General features: G+C 41.3%; 1 protein-coding gene across 1 annotated transcript in view; it reads right to left on the reverse strand.

Moving 5' to 3' along the window:
• TRPC5 (transient receptor potential cation channel subfamily C member 5) overlaps positions 1–17,817 on the reverse strand; it is a 326,188-nt gene that overhangs the window by 188,020 nt on the left and 120,351 nt on the right. Inside the window, exon 2 of the mRNA XM_050776763.1 lies at positions 14,260–14,658. Coding sequence (XP_050632720.1) covers positions 14,260–14,637 — 378 coding nt within the window. The 5' untranslated portion in view covers positions 14,638–14,658. The remainder of the gene's footprint in view (positions 1–14,259; positions 14,659–17,817) is intronic.

Genomic DNA, 17,817 nt, shown 5'->3' on the forward strand with positions numbered 1-17,817 from the left:
TTTCATTTTGATTTGATTTTTGTATGTGGCAAGAGATATGAGTCTACTTCCACTCTTCTGCATGTGGATATCCAGTTATCTCAGTGCCATTTATTGAAGAGACTGTCCTTTTCCCAATGTACGTTTTTGGCATCTTTGTTGAAAGTGAGTTTGTTGTAGATATATGGGTTTATTTCTGGGTTCTCTATTCTGTTCCACTGGTCTATGTCTGTTTTTATGCCAGTACCATGCTGTTTTGGTTACTATAGCTCTGTAGTATGATCTGAAGTCAGGTAATGTGATTCCTCCAGTTTTGCTCCTTTTGCTCAGGATGGCTTTGGCTATTTTGGGTCTTTTGTGGTTCTAAACATATTTTAGGATTGTTTTTCCTATTTCTGTGAAGAATGCCATTGGTATTTGCATTTAATCTATAGATTGCATTGGGTAGTATGTACATTTTTGCAATATTGATTCTTCCATGAACATGGAGTATATTTCAATTTTTTTGTGTTCTCTTCAATATATTGCATGAGTGTTTCATAGTATAAATTGTAGAAGTCTTTCACTTCTTTGGTTAAATTTATTGCTAGGTATTTGATTTGTACCTATGGTAAATGAGATTACTTTCTTGATTTATTTTTCAGATTGTTTGCTGTTGACATACAGCAAGGTTACTGATTTTTGGATGTTGATTTTGTATCCTTCACCTTTACTGAATTTGTTTATCAGTTTTAATAGTTTTTTTATAGTCTTTAGGTTTTTCCAAATATAACATGTCATCTGCAAATAAGGATAATTTGACTTCTTCCTTTCCAATCTGGATGCCCTTTATTTTTTTCTCTTGTCTGATAGCTCTAGCTAGAACTTCTAGTACTATGTTGAATATAAGTCATGAAAGTGGGCATCCTTGTCTTATTTTAGATCTTAGAGGAAAGGAAAAGATCATTCAGTATGATACTAGCTGTGGTCTGTTGTATGTGACTTTTATTGTGTTGAAATGTATTCCTTGTATATCCAGAGTTTTAGGGATTTTATCATGAATGGATATTGAATGTTATCAAATGTTTCTTCAGCATCAATTGAAATAATCATATGGTTTCTGTCTTTCATTCTGTTGATATTATGTATCACATTGATTGATTTGTATATGTTGAACCATCCTTGCATCTCTGGGATAAGTCCTACTTGGCCATGATGAGTGACCTTTTAAATGTGTTGTTAAATTCAGTTTGCTAGTATTTTGTTGAGGATTTTTGCATCAATATTCCTCAGGAATATTGATTTGTAGTTTTCTTTTTTTTTGATGGGTCTTTATCTGGCTTTGGTATCAGGGTAGTACAGGCCTTAGAATGAATTAGAAATATTCTCTCCTCCTCCATTTTTCACAATACTTTGAGTAGGATTGGGATTAGTTCTTCTTCAAATGTTTGGTCAAATTCAGCAGTGAAACCATCAGGTCCTGGGCTTGTGTTTCTTTGCTGGGAAATTTTTATTACAGCTTTGATCTCATTACTTGTTATTGGTCTATTTAGGTTTCGGATTTCTTCATGGTTCATTCTTGGTAAGTTGAATGCATCTAGAAATTTATTCATTTCTTCTAGATCTTTCCATTTATTTAAATATAATTGCTCTTAGTAGACTGTAATGGTCCTTTTAATTTTTGAGGCATCAGTTGTAGTTTCTCTTTTTTAATCTCTGATTTTATTTATTTATGCCTTCTCTCTTTTTGTCTTAGTCTGTCTAAAAGTTTGTTGATTTTGATCTTTTCTGAAATCCAACTTTTCATTTCATTGATCTTTTCTATTTTTTGTTTCAATTTCATTTCATTCTGCTCCAATCTTTATTATTTCTTCTACTAATTTTGTGTTTTGTTTGCTTTTGCTTTGGTAGTTCATTAAGATGCAACATTAGGTCATTTATTTGAAGTTTTTCTACTTTTTTGATGTAAGCACTTATAAACTTTCCTCTTAGTAGTGCCTTCCTTGTATCCTATAAATTTTGGTGTGTTTTGTTTCCATTTTCATTTGTTTTGAAAAATTTAAAAATTTTCTTCTTAATTTCTATAGGTTCATGTATCTCAAGATATGAGATATTATCCCATTATTCTTTCAGGAGCATATTGTTTACTTTCCATGTGTTTGTTTAGTTTCCAAAATACCTCTTATTATTTATTTCTGGTTTATTCCATTGTGTTTGGAGAAGATGCAGAGTCTCTGTCCAGGCTGGAGTGCAGTGGGACGATTTGGACTTTTTGTATCAAATTATAAACAAAACCTAAAGCCATGTCAGGCCAAGCATGAAATCACGCACCCTGACACTTAAAGAATAAACTATGTTCCAGCCGGGCGCAATGGCTCACGCCTGTAATCCCAGCACTTTGGGAGGTGGAGGTGGGCGGATCACGAGGTCAGGAGATCAAGACCATCCTGGCTAACATGGTGAAACCCCATCTCTACTAAAAATACAAAAAATAAAATTAGCTGAGTGTGATGGCGGGCACCTGTAGTCCCAGCTACTAGGGAGCCTGAGGCAGGAGAATGGCGTGAATCCAGGAGGCGGAGCTTGCAGTTAGCCAAGATCACACCACTGCTCTCCAGCCTGGGCGACAGAGCGAGACCACGTCAAAAAAAAAAAAAAAAAAAAAAGAGAGAGAGAGAGAATAAACTATGTTCCTACTGTCATGAGGTTATTCTTTTTCTCTAGCAGCTAAACAAGCACTGGTCTTGAGATAAGCAATGTTAAAGCAAATTCAGTTTCACTGTATGCTAACTAGCCCCCAGCCACTCTTCTTTTGATTGGACAAAAGACTGATTTCAGTAACTTTTCCTGATAAAAAGGGCACCAACCATGGACTGGTCCTGGTGGGTTTACAGAGGCTGCACACTTGAGTGCCTTGATGTCGCTGCTTCACCTTTTGACATATAGGACCTAACTGTAATACATTTACATGTTAAGTCTCCACCTTAAAATGAACATGAGTTGTATGTTGCATGCATGTTTCATCAATATGTACATGTCAGGACCACCTTCATATATATTCATATCACCTCTTATAACCTGTTAACTATATATGCTTAGCTAATCCATTCAGCATAAAGCTCCTACTCCAACCCTTCCTTCCATGTGCCTGTCTCTGGTCTTTGCTGATGGTTATTCTTCCCAGCCTGTGATATGACCACTTTGCAGGCTCTAACCTGTAAAATAAATAGTCTCCTTTTCTAAATTTATAGATCTTGTATGATTTTTAAGTTAACAGTAGGGAAAGACTTTTTCCTGAAGATGGGTCTTAGGGTATTGATTTGGTGGGGTGCTTTCGCTTTGCTTCTGTATAAGCACAATAAAGTAGTCTCTGTTTAATTTCTTCAGCTATAATCAATATCAATAGTGTCTGCAAGTGCCTCAGTACCCTAGGCTGTGGGTATTTGTAGAGGCGGTGGTGTGGCTTTGCTGGTAATGATGCTGCTGGGTAGGTCAGGGATGTGCAAAGTGTGGCAGTTCCACCAGTCGTGGAAATGGCTTCCCCACTGGGCAGGGTGGCTTGTTCCTTGAAATGCAGGGCACCGCATATACATAGGCTTGGATGTCAAAGTCACAGCTGCTCTACTGGGTCTAGGCTCCAAGCAACTGGGGTGTGGCATTGCAGCCACTTGTGTGAGTATGATGGAATAACAGTGGGGCCTCAGAAAGGGGGAGATACAGTGGCTATTGGCCCCAGAGCAAGATGCATTCTAGCAGTGGCTCCAGTCTCAAGATAGTGCTGTGAGGGAGGGTACACCATGTGGGCTCCTCCTCTGGAACAACGCAGCTGCATGGACTCCAGGCAGCTCCCTAAACTGGGCTCAGTGTCTGTAAGGACTGTGGGACTCTGCTGTAGCAAGGACTGCAGGTGTCAATGGCAGTAATGAGGGCTGCTGAGTATCTTCTGTTTATATTTTCCCCATGATGAGAAGCCCATGCTGTCTTTGAGCCAGTATCAGCAAGAGAGACAGGGTCACGGAGCCAGGGGGCTTCAATTCCCTCTCTACACTGCCATTATGAGTTTCCCTGCTCCACAGGGAATATTCATCAGTCCCTTGCTATATTCTGGTGTTCTCCCTTAGATACTCTAGTTGAAGTGTAGTCGTGTAATTTTTGTTTTTGAACTTTTTGTGGAGGGGATGAGTGTTAGGTACCCCTAATCAGCCATCGATCTTGGTGATGTCACTCTGAGTATGCATTTCTTGAAAGCACTAACTGGATATTTCAATTTGATTGTGAGGCATATGATTAGTAGTCAAAAATACTTAGAAAATTGAACAGAACTAAATAGAGCTAATCATTTGCTGAAACTCTGTCATCAATGAATTGTTCTTGATAGATACTACTTGTAGCTGCTTTATTTATTTGCAGCTCCATCGTAAATGGTAGCATTTCTGGTGATTCCTCAAAGGCAAAGTGGGGTAGTAGAAAGAGTAGCTTTGGGAACAGGAGGTATTTGTGTCAGTTCAGGCTCAGCTGAGTGACCTTGAACATGTCACTTCAGAGTACATGATCTTGAAACTCTCTACAATTCCATTCTGTGAATGAAGTAAGCTATGTTTACTGAAAGTTAGCACAGATACATGAGAGTAGGTAACTCAGTTTTTCACTTTGGCCAGTATGATGCCATGCAGTCATTCTATCCTTTTCTCTCAATTTAAACTAAATGACTTATTTTCTTGATTTGATTGACAAAATCCTTTGGTTTCACCTAGAAGTTTGACTTTGGAATGGGAATCAAAGCAAATAATAGAATTATCATGATATCACATCATTAAACCTATTTGTCATATAAGGAAACTGATGCTTCAACAAGGTGAATGACCTTCCCAAGGTCGTTCAGTCTGAATTATTAACCACTATGTGCTAGTGGGTGCTTAATACATTTTTTTTTAATGAATAAATGACATTAGCCAGTAGGTGATCTGAGCAGCATGGCTTCAACTAGTGGGAGTAGGAGTAATACTAGCTACCTTTTATTGAGTACTTACTAGATATTATGAACTCTTCTGAGTAATATGCATGTATTATTTCATTTGATTCTCACTGTAACACCAAGAAATAGACTTCATTATCATTCCTAGTTACAAATGAAGAAATTGGGGATTGGAGAGATTAAATTATTTGTCCAAGGAAACACATCGAATAAGTGGCTGACTTCAAAGTCTATGGTCTTTCTACCACTGCAGGCTATCTATAAATAGCAGGATGGCTTTTATAATTTTCTCCTTGAATTTCTGCTTTCCTATTAAGTGTTTGAGATTTACAGGTTAGACATTTTATGTTCCTTCTCCATGATCCAGTCACCTTTTTCCAGGCCCTCTGTGTCCCCCTCCACACTGTGTAATCTCAGCCTGAGACAAAAAATCAGACAGGAGGAGGAGTAAATGAAGTGTCCTGTTGCTGATTTTCTATAATCTCAACATAAACACTTACCAGTGTTGTTGAGATTTAATCTCTCTAGCTCATCTGTGAGACCAATTTTAATTTTGAGCCATCTGCTACAGACAAATGAGTAATTATGGAAGAGCCCAGAGGGGCGGGCCATGGGGAGAAGGTTGGCTTAGCCTCTTTTCACCTGCTTGCATTGACGCAAGTGACCAAGAAAGAAAATTACTTGGGTGGGTTGTTGATACAGAGGCCAGAAACTCTACCTCCCTGTTGCTCAAATCTTTAGACTCTAGTGAAAAAGGAAGGATGACTTTGAGGTCATGCAGATTGCCTGGCAACAGACGGGAGAGCATTGCCATCAGGGCCAGGCAGAAGGAGGTAATCTTAGAACTAAGTTGGCTTGTTTACCAGCCTCTTCCTCTCACTCCACTGGTGGTGCCTTGTGAGGAGTACCATTTGCCAGCTGGTCTCTCCATACCATACGACATGCTAAGTCAAATGGATGGAGTAAAGCTGAAAATAATAGCTATTGATCTCTGTGTATCATTTTTCAAACCTTTGTTTCAAAAGACTTGGACGTATCTTAACCTTATTTCTTTCTCACAATAGGTTTCTGGATTAGGTAGGGCTAGGTATTGTTAGCTTCATTTTGCAGATGGTGAAGTTGAGCTACAGAAAGATTCTGTGACTTGCCCAAGGTCACAGTGTTAGCTACAAGCTGGTTTGCACCATGAATGGTGAATTAGAGTCTGTCACTCTGTCTTGTAGGCCAGTGGCTTTTAAGCTGTGCTCACTCCTCAGGGGCCAAGGAGGTGTGGGAGTAGAAGAGTGTGCGCGCGCGCGCGCGTGTGTGTGTGTGTGTGTGTGTGTGGGTGAGAATGAGAGAGAGAGAGAGAGAGAGAGAGAGAGAAAATGAACAAGTGGGTTTGAAACCCAACCTGCACTTAAACTAGGGAAGCTCTGCTTGGGTCTGTTTTGCATCTGAGTGGGTTTTCATTTAATGAAATACTCTATTGCTGAAAATGTTTGAGAACCACTTGTTTAGACAAGTATTTCTCATAGAGAGTATAGTGGGTTGAACTGTGTCCCCCAAAACATATGTTCAAGTCTTAACTCTTGGTACTTGTGGATATGACCTTATTTGGAGGAAGGATCTTTGCAGATTTAATCAAGTTAAGATGAGGTCATCCTGGATTAGGGTGGGCACTAAATTGAATGACTGGTATCTTCATAATAAAAAGGAGAGGAAGATTTAGATACAGAGACACAGAAGAAAGCTACAGAGACGGAGAAGAAAGATACAGAGGAGAACTCTGACAACAGAGGCAGAGATTGTAGTGACGCAGCTATAAGCCAAGGTACGCAGAAGATTATCAGCAACCACCAGAGACTAGCAGAGAGGCATGGAACAGATTCTCCCTCCAGAAGAAAATCATGCTGATACATTCTTATCAGACTTCTGACCTCTTGAGCTGTGAGAGAAGACATTTTTGTTGTTTTAAGTGACCCAATTTGTGGTAATTTATTATGGCAGCCCTAGGAAACAAATACAGAGAGGTACATGGACCTCTTACCTAGAAACAGGTGGAGGCGCATTTGTTAAAATTCTAATTTCAGGCCTAAACTCCAAGATTCTGATTCCGTAGGTATGTAGTGGGGCTCAGAAATCTGCATTTTGACAAGTTTCTCATGTGCACAACAATTGATTTAGAGCTGGTTTTGAGCATGCACAGACATGAGTCTCCTCTCTGAATTGCGATTGGATTTGCTCTCCCTGATGGCAGTACTCCTCTAGTGGTTTCCACAGTCAGTGGTTCAAAGGTAGCAAGCATAATAGACCAGAAATAGTGGGCATTAGACCTTATGTTGTCTCGAGAATTTTGAATTCTGAGACCAATTTCAGATGATTTACCCAACAAAAATCACAAATTTCTCAGGTTGTCAAAATCTACCCCTAAGTAAATAGGCCACAGTGATTAGGGAGTGGGCCAAGAGGGTCAGATTTCTGGCATAGCAAGACCACAGAGTAACATATAATGTACACATATACAGACATACATAGACACACACACCCCTGTTTGGTGCAGAAAATTCTACCTGATACAGTATGATCATCTTTTTAAAGATTTCATCTTATTAAAAATGAAGGTCTCCATATCAAAGTTGATCCTTGAAGTTACTGTCAGTCCCTTATGCCCAGCCCCTGACCTTTGTCTGAGATGATAGACTAAAAGAGGGGGAAGAGCACAAGAGTCTGGGATAAGGACAGAGCAGACAGCTTCTTACTGCTAGCCTGGAGCTAAAGCCCTTGCCCAGTAAAGCCAAGGAAGGCAGTGGTTTATCTTCCCAAGAGTGATGGAGGTCGACTGTGCCCAATCTCCTGGAGAGATAAGGGAGGGACTCGGTGAAAAAGAACAGTTGTTTGAATTCCATGTGTGGGAGAAAGGCCTTCCTGAAAATGGCTTGTCCATCTGGACCAAAGGTCCTTCAGAAGGTCTGTTTGCTCACATCCCTGACGGCTCCCAGGTAAACAAACTTCGTTTCTATCTCTCAGAAAGACAGGGCTCCAGTACTGTGACAGTTATAGTTACTGACGTATGACTTATCACAGCGATTGTCAGAGCAATGGAAGAAAATGAAATTTAGCAGAGGCTCATGGTGGGGGTTAGAAGGAGAGAGGAGAAAGGGAGGAGAAGGCTGCTGAAGAGACTTGTGAATGGAGCTGCTAACTTTGTGGGTTTGTACATACAGTGTGATATCTAAGTATGGACAAAGTAGGTCTTATATGGGGAATGTGTATGAAAGGGTCCTGATAAAAACCTGCCTGAGCCAGGTAGCTTTACCCAGGTTCCATAGGATTGACTTTCCACTGTCAGTGGGTTCATTCCTGTAAAGTTAATACTACCTTTCCCCAGGGAGGTCATGCCTTTGCTCGCACTTTAGTATAAGTTTGCCTAGTGTCTTTCTTCCTGACTGGTAGAGTCTCAGCATTCACTAGAGCATGGAGGAAAGATGGAGGAAATGAGAGCCATCAAATGAGAACCTGGCCCACTTTCAAAACTCAGGCAGAGCTGGCATTACTAGCCTCCTTCTTGGAAACTTCTCTGTGATCTCCTCATTCCCAAAACAGTAATGAAGTTAAATCAAGTTGAATATGAAAGTCCAGAGGGTCTTGTTCAATCAGCAAGCCATATGCTTTTCTGGAAAATTCACTTAACTCTTTTATGTTCCTCAGCAAACATTTATATATCACCCATCATGTACTAGGCACTGGGTTAAGTACTGATGAGGGAAACATGGAAACCATTGAGCATTAGATTTTTGCCTCACATTTGAGAAGCAATCTAATTATAGAGATCAGACATTTACACAAGTAAGGCTAGCCAATAATACAAAATGATATGTGAGTGGTGTCAAGTGAAGGGAAGAGCCAATGGGCTGCAGATTCTCAGAGGTGAGGAAGGTCATTCTGGAGTAGGGTAGCTGGGTAAGCCTTAGTGTAGAATAGCACATTAAATCACCCAGGCACTTGGCAGGGCTCTGGGGAAATGGGGAATAAAGCATATCAGTTTTAATGGGGATGGTGAGGTGGACTGAGTCAAGTCAGGAACATATTCACACCTCTCTGCTTTGCTAGTCATCCAAATCCTTCAGGTCCTTCCTTTCCAGAGGGCTGATATATCCTCCATTGATCTACTTTGTCTCAGAACTTCTGTGCTGGGAATCCTGACTTACTCAGACTGCTAGGGAAGCAGTGTGGCTTAGTGGTTAAGAGAGTGTGTTCAAGAGCTAGGATGCCTGGGTTCGAATGCTGGCTCTCACATTTACTAGCTATGATCTTGGACAATTGAACTTATCATCCTGTGACTCAAATTTTCTTATTTATTTATTTATTTATTTTTTTTGAGAGACAGTGTCTCTCTGCCACCCAGGTTGGAATATAGTGGCACGATCTTGGCTCACTGCACCCTCCGTTTCCTGGGTTCAAGCGATTCTCCTGTCTTAGCCTCCTGAGTAGCTGGGATTACAGGCCTGTGCTACCACACCCAGCTAATTTTTGTATTTTAAGTAGAGACCAGGTTTCTCCCAGGCTGGTCTTGAACTCCTGAGCTCAAGTGATCTGCCCACCTTGGGTAAATCCCAAAGTGCTGGGATTACAGGTATGAGCCACTGTAGCCGGCCTCAATTTTTCTTATGGTAAAATAGGGATGATAATAATACTGTCTACCTAATAGAGTTGCTAAGAGGATTGAATGGGATAAGCCATGTCAGATACTTAGCACAGTGTGGGTTGTATGTTACTCATTCATTAAATAAACATTTATGAAGTGTTGGTGATGTACCAATAACTTTTCTAGTGATGTAATACAGCAGTGAACGAGAGAGTCCTACTCTCTTGATACTGTGTTAAATGCTGATGGCAGAGGGGGATTCAGGCCCTTTACTCAAGGAACTTTTATTATAACATAGTGTCTTTGCTTTCTGTTCCATTTATTACAATTCTTAGTCTGTGAGTTATAATTAAGTTTATTTTCATTCTTTTTTTGTTTGATTAGGCAAATATGAAAGCTATGAATTTCTTTTAAATTCAGCTTTGGCCGTATACCATTAGATTTTATGCTGAGTGTTTCTATTATTACTATTTCTAAGAAATTTGCAATTTTGGGTTTGTTATGTATTATTTCTACTTTTTGGAAAGTGTTGAGGTATTCCAATTTTGATGATTCAGTATTTTTTTTGTCCCTACTATGTGCCTAATTCTGTGTTCCTAAAGAAGAGAGACAGTGAAGAGAGACCTCTCTGACTTGAGGGGGTGTTTAGAAGGGGCTAGGGGAATACAGGACTGGAAAGACCATTGCATGAGGGCATTGAGGTGCCAAGCTTCATGGATTGGTTTCTTTTCTTTTTTTTTTTTTTTTTTTTTTTGAGACGGAGTCTTGCTCTGTGCCCCAGGCTGGAGTGCAGTGGCGCGATCTCGGCTCACTGCAAGCTCCGCCTCCCCGGGTTCACGCCATTCTCCTGCCTCAGCCTCCCGAGTAGCTGGGACTGCAGGCGCCCGCCACCTCGCCCAGCTAATTTTCTTGTATTTTTAGTAGAGACGGGGTTTCACTGTGTTAGCCAGGATGGTCTCGATCTCCTGACCTCGTGATCCGCCCGTCTCGGCCTCCCAAAGTGCTGGGATTACAGGCTTGAGCCACCGCGCCCGGCCTGGTTTCTTTTCTAGTGAGGAGACATTGTAGTTATTGAAAATGTTGGGGTACAGAAAATAATTCCCCAAAATATGGCACTTAAGCATGCTGAGTGCTTTGAAAAATGTAAAGACCACCGGGCACAGTGACTCACACCTGTAAGCCTAGCACTTTGGGAGGCTGAGGTGGGCGGATTGCCTGAGCTCAGGAGTTCGAGACCAGCCTGGGCAACACGGTGAAACCCTCTCTCTACTGAAATAAAAAAATTAGCCGGGCATGGCGGTGTGTGCCTCTAGTCCTAGCTACTTGGGAGGCTGAGGCAGGAGAATTGCTTGAACCCAGGATGTGGAGATTGCAGTGAGCTGCCACTGCACCACTGCACTCCAGCCTGGGTGACAGAGTGAGACTCCATCTCCAAAAAAAAAAAAAAAGGAAAGTGGAAAGACTTCAAAAATGAGCCTCAAAACTGAGCTCTCTTTTTCTGACCTTTGTCCACTTCCCTGTCTCTCTGATCCTTTTTAAGGACACACCCTGAGAGACTCTGTAACTTCCTTATCTGAGTAAAGAAGCTTCTTTCCAAAAGAAATGCAGTTGTCTTAAGACTCCCTCCCTAGAAATCTAATCAAATAACCAAGAAAGATCAACCACGGAGAAGAGACAGGCGGTCATCACCATGACCCAATGGACTTTTCATGTATTTGTCTGAGGGCAGCTCCAAGAGATTACCTAGGGGACTTTATCTGCATAATAAGAAAACATAAAGTGGGGAAAGGACACCCTTTTTAACAAATGGTGTTGGGGTAATTGGCGAGCCACATGTAGGAGAATGAAACTGGATCCTCATCTCTCACCTCATACAAAAATCAACTCAAGATGGATTAAGGACTTAAACCTAAGACCTGAAACTCTAAAAATTCTAGAAGATAACATTGGAAAAACCCTTCTAGACATTGTCTTAGGCAAGGATTCCATCACCAAGAATCCAAAAGCAAATGCAATAAAAATAAAGATCAATTGCTGGAACTTAATTAAGCTAAAGAGCTTTTGCACAGCAAAAGGAACAGTCAGCAGAGTTAACAAAGAACTCACAGAGTGGGAAAAAAAATCTTCACAATCTATACATCTGACAAAGGACTAATATCCAGAATCCACAATGAAAATCTCAAGCAAATCAACAACAACAAAAACAATCCCATCAAAAAGTGGGCTAAGGACATGAATAGACAATTCTCAAAAGAAGATATACAGATGGCCAACAAACATATGAAAAAATGCTCAACATCACTGATGATCAGGGAAATGCAAATCAAAACCACAGTGTGATACCACCTCACTCCTGCTAGAATGGCCATAATCAAAAAAATTAAAAAAATAGTAGATGTTGGCGTGGATGCAGTGAACAGGGAACACTTCTATGTTGCTGGTGTGAATGTAAACTAGTACAACCACTATGGAAAACAGTATGGAGATTCCTTAAAGAACTAAAAGTAGAACTATCATTTGATCCAGCAATCCTACTACTGGGTATCTACCCAAGGGAAAAGAAGTTATTATATGAAAGATATTTGCACATGCATGTTTATAGCAGAACAATTCACAATTGCAAAAACGTGGAACCAACCCAAATGCCCATCAATCAACTAGTGGATAAAGAAACTGTGGCATATATATACCATGGAATACTACTCAGCCATAAAAAGTAATGAATTGGCCAGGCGCGGTGGCTCACGCCTGTAATCCCAGCACTTTGGGAGGCTGAGGAGTGTGGATCACGAGGTGAGGAGCTCAAAACCCTCATGGCTAACACGGTGAAACCCTTTCTCTACTAAAAATACAAAAAAATTAGCCAGGCATGGTGGCAGGTGCCTGTAGTCCCAGCTACTCGGGAGGCTGAGGCAGGAGAATGGCATCAACCCAGGAGGTGGAGCTTGCAGTGAGGCGAGATCACACCACTGCACTCCAGCCTGGGCGACTGAGTGAGACTCTGTCTCCAAAAAAAAAAAAAAAAAGGAATTAATTAATGGCATATGCAGCCACCTGGATGAGACTGGAGACCATTTTCCTAAGTGAAGTAATTCAGGAATGGAAAAACAAACATCGTGTGTTCTCACTCATAAGTGGGAGCTAAGCTATAAGGATGCAAAGGCATAAGAATGACACAATGGACTTTGGGGACTCAGGGGGCAAGGGAAGGGGGAGAGGAATAAAAGACTACAAATAGGCTGTAGTATATACTGCTCAGGTGATGGGTGCACCAAGATCTCCCAAATTTCCACTAAAGAACTTACTCATGTAACCAAACATTACCTGCTCTGCAATAATCTATGGAAATTTAAGAAAAAAAAAGACAGCATTAGTTCTTGTGCAGTTTCACCCCTCACTTTTCCTTAACTTCTTGGCACCATCCAGAGTCCAAAGATAATCATTTATATAATAATGTTTGCCTCCCAGGTCCATACATTTCTCCCCTATGAAGAGAGTATTTATGTCTCAAACATCTAACATTTCTTTGAGCCTCAAACTTTGTGCATGGTTCCCATGTCCATATGCCTGTTAATAAATTTTGTATGCCCGTTTCTCCTATTCATCTGCCTATTGTGAGTTCATTTTCAGTCAACCTTTAGACGGCAGAAGGGAAGCTGCAAAAGGATGCACAGGAATGACAGGCTCATAATGCTATTTTAGGGAGAATAAGGCAGCATTATTGCTCAGGATTTGAGAGAGGGGAACATGCTAGAGACAAGGAGACTGGTTAGAAGAGCTTCATATTAATCTAGGACAGCAGTTCTCAAACTTGATTGCACATGAGAATCTTCTGGAGGGCTTGTTGGGGCCCCATCCCAGAGTTTCTGATTCAACAGGGCTGTGGCGGAGGCCTGAGAATTTGCACTTCTAACAAGTTCCCAGGTGATGCTGATGCTGCTAGTCAAGGGACCACACTTTAGGAACCACTCATCTAAGAGAGAGATGTTGAGAGCCAGAGTCAGACTGGTGAAAGATGAACTAGAGAGGAGAGAAATTATATGAAAGATATTTGGAAGGAAGGAACCACAGGACTCGGGGATTGAACATGGGGGCAAGGGCGACAGACAAATAAAAGATGACTTCAGAGTATCAAACCTAGGTGCCTTGGAAGATATGAGAATCACAGAGGCAAAACCCCAAACATCTAGAGGTGGAATGCAGTCACTTGACAGGTACTGGGAAAATATACGAGGCCTTATTCCATAAGCATCTGCACTATGGCACTCAAGTTTAAAGGCCTCCTGTATTGTCTTCAGAGAGAGGCTGATGAGAAGCAGAAAGCCCAAGTCTGTATTTTGTCTCTCCTTTTCTAGAATATAATCTTTGAGTAGAGGAGGAAACTGAAGATAGAAAGCAGGGTGTACGAAGGTTAGAAGGGGCTTGAATAGTCTGGAAACAAAGAACACATCATTGGGTTGCTAAGTACATTGAGTGAGTACTGAATGTATATGGGCAAACACTTATAAGGAAAAGGTAAATCAGTAAAACTCAGCATGGGCCACGTAGGGTAGCTCTGGATGCTACCTGAGATCACTGGTGCAATTTCCGAGATAGGGTTTCTCAATTCCAGACCACCTAACCTTCCCTAGTTTCAGGGCTTCTGATTTGGTGCCCTGTTGTTCCTGGCTATTTCCCAGCCTGTAAGAATTTCTCTTACCTGCTTCTCTCCACTGGGCCGCCTGTAGCTGAGCAGAAGCTCCACAGCGCCCACCACTTCCTTGCGTATGGCATAGAGCAATGCATCACCCACATACACACTGTGGTTCAGCAGTAGCTCCATGATCTCCAGGTTCTCGTTCTCAATGGCAATGAGCAGGGCACTCCGGCCCAGGGGGTCCATGCAGTTGATGTTGACATTATAGTAGATCTCAGCCTCCTGAAGGGCCTGCTTCACGGTGGCATAGTCCCCCTTCTCCACAGCATTGAGGAAGGCCTTCTCCTCCGCAGAGAGCTCTGTCTCAGCCCTCACAATTTGCAGGGGGATGCGGTCTCTGTACGGTGAGTAGTTGACCTTTTTGTAGTACAGCTGGGCCATGGTTCATAGCAATTTAGAAAGCTGAGTGAGAAAACAGAGAAAGACCAAAAATATCCTTAGATACCTGGAGGTCTCAAGTGGCCAGTTATGGAGGCAGCCCTGCTAAAGGGTTAGAAAATCCTAAACTACTTCAATGACACAATCTTTTTTCCTCTTACAAAGAAGTATAACAGAAAAAGCCCAGGCTTTGGGGTCAGGAAGACCTGGGCTTAAATCCTGGTTTTATGACTTACCAGTTCCGTGGCCTTAAGTAAGTTATTCAAGCCCTCTGTGCTTTATTTATTATTACTAAGGTTATCAATCTTAATAATATTACTAGCATTTATCATTTAGTGACGGCTTACTGTGTGCCAGGTCCTGTGCTACAGAATAATTCCTACCTCATAAAGCTATTGTGAGAGTTAAATAAGATATACATTATCAAAGCAACCGGCATTGGGTAAATCTCCTACGACATGACATAAGCTAGTTCCCACCTTCCTTCTCTTGTGGTGCCTGAGAATACTCACGGTAACACTTCTGGTTAGTGATGCAAAGGTGGAAATCATCTTTGGTCAATTTCCTTCAGGCTCTAGGTCTCTGGTCCTATGCTAATTTTCAAGATTACATTTGCAACTGTCCCAGATGCACATCCTGCATTGAAATCCTATTTCAGTTCTAACTACAACCCTGCTTCTTGCTGCTGCTCACTGGGGGAAGGAGTATTGACTCCAATAGGCCAAAGCTAACTGCAAAAGATAAGCATGTACTCTCTGTGCCCTCTCATGATTCTTTCCTCTGCCGTTTCAAATGAAAAGCTAACAGATCTGAGAATCCGTTTGATTAAATTCTGATAAGTGAATGGTCTGTTTTATTTGTATCATACCTAAATCCAGGTTATATTTAATTGAGTTCATTTTAAAGTAAAAACCTACTTATTGAGCTCCTACAATGTGTTTAAACTTTCTCTGGGAGATGAAGGTAAAAAGACAGCCTTTGTCTTCAATCACATAGAATGAATCACAGTATAGAGCTCTTGCCTCATGGTTTACAGATAAAATTTATACACATTCCTCATTAACTCCCTGTAGTATCCCTGTGAGATGGGAATGATTATCCTCTCCAAGGGAGAAAATGAGGCTCAGATCTATTGGGTGTTGGCTCCACTTTTCCTCTCATCCCTGAGGCCTCCAGGCCCCTCTGGAGACTGAGTTTGGATGGACCTATTCCAATTACTTAACTGTTTTTCCAGCTAAAGGACATGGAAATGTGATAAAGAGCCTCTTTTCTCACCTTCTGGTTGTAAGAAAAGATAAAGACATGAAGCTTCCACAAACATTTACCTCAGTCTTCCAGGTAATGACATCCCTGCTTTGGCAGAGGGAGAGGCATATCTTATATCAAGTGGCATTTGCAATTCACGTGCTTGTGACCCTCTGGGAAATTAGTATTTGAAGGTGAGTGTTGCCTCTTGCCCTGAGCAGGTCCAAATGACAAATTTCTCTCCACATCTAAACCCCAGGAGAACAGGGTGCTGTTTCACTGCCTCAAGAAGCACTGATACATTCTTTCACTACTTTCAAGTAAAGTGAAAGTAGTGAAAGTGGCTAAAGGAAAGCAGCACTTATATTTGCCAATACACAGCACAAAACTTTAATGATACTAATTGTAGACTGCCTCCCTGCCTTTACCTTGTAAACAAACATGAGTTGGAGAGAGAAGGGATAGTGTGACCTCCTAAAGTGAGGATCAACAACCCAATTAGCTTCTATTTATTTAATCAGTACAAACACACTGAGAGCCTCTATTGTGTCTAGCACTCTGCTAGCCCCTGCTGGGGGACAGGAAACAACACAACCCTGCTCATTGAAGGCTGGAGGTCTCACAGAAAGTTTCATAAAGATGGTAGCTCTTAGACTAATCCTTGGAGGATGAATTAAACATGAAAGTGTGGGGGCAGTCCAGGCACTGCCGAGTACAACAAGAAAGATGATGAGACCAGTTATGGCCTAGTTGGGTGATGGGTTGGGGGGAATGTGAGGGGTCTTATTTTTTCAACTTAATAGAATAAAGGGATTAGAAGTGAGCTAACATTCCAAGGCAATAGCTCATAATCTTGGTATCCCCATCTGAAAAATGGTCTTGAACACTTGCTACCCATTTGCCATTTAAGAGGCTACCATGGAAGAAAAGGCTAGATGTCCTTTCAGATGGTGTCACTGGTGGTGTTATTGCTACAGGAAGCATTACTGCTACAGGAAGATCTGCAACTCCTTTAGTAAGGCACAGTTGTGGGGGAAGCAGAAGAATATTGCATCCCAGGGAAAGGTGAGAATGAAGGAAACTAACTAAATTGGTGCCCTATTATGTGCCAGGCACTATGCCAGAAGCCGGGGCAATAAAGTTATAAAAATTATCATTAGTTTTGAATATTTAACATGGCCCAGGTATGGTGCCAGGTACTAGAGTGGCACTATTACTACCACTGCCTCTAATGGTAATCATAATGAAGGCAACAAACAGTACCGTTCATTGAATTCTCACTATGTGCCAGATGCATGGGTTAAAGTAGTGAAGAGAGACAACAGTAAAATCATGCTAATCTGTAATTTGAGGCAAGTATAATTGGATGATATATAGTCAGTTCAAAGTCCAGTTTTAATTTTCATCTCCTGCAGTTGGAATTAGTCTGGTCTATACAATTTTCCAGTGGTCTCTGTTATAAGAGGCCTTAATAGTATTCCTCTTTAGAAAAAATAAATCTACAAGGGTTTGCCTGAGATTGTACCATTAGAGTCACTCTTGCTTTAAGGGACTACATTGCCAAAACTACCCCTGGATGAAATAATAAATCACATGGCTAAACACGAGTAATATATTAACATGAATTCCTTCATTAGGAACATTGCTGTGTCTTTGGAATTAAAGCAATGTCTGGCTAAAAGAATGGGGGTGAAGTGATGGAGGGTAAAGGAAAGGTCTGTTATCCAGCCTTGGAAATCTCTGTTAAGTAGTCATGCCCACCTCTATACTATGAATAGAGAATAATGCAAAAATGGATTTCCTGCATTGTCTGTTGACATGCAGACTCATAGCTGTCTAATGACTTGCCTAATTCTTTGCCCTTTTCCAATCCCCCCAGCCGCAGCCACCTGACCCTCACTCATAGGTTTAACCTCAGCCTCACTCCAGGCTCAGAGG

The sequence above is a fragment of the Macaca thibetana genome, chromosome X (genome assembly GCF_024542745.1).
Source record: "Macaca thibetana thibetana isolate TM-01 chromosome X, ASM2454274v1, whole genome shotgun sequence".
Classification (NCBI taxonomy): Eukaryota; Metazoa; Chordata; class Mammalia; order Primates; family Cercopithecidae; genus Macaca; species Macaca thibetana.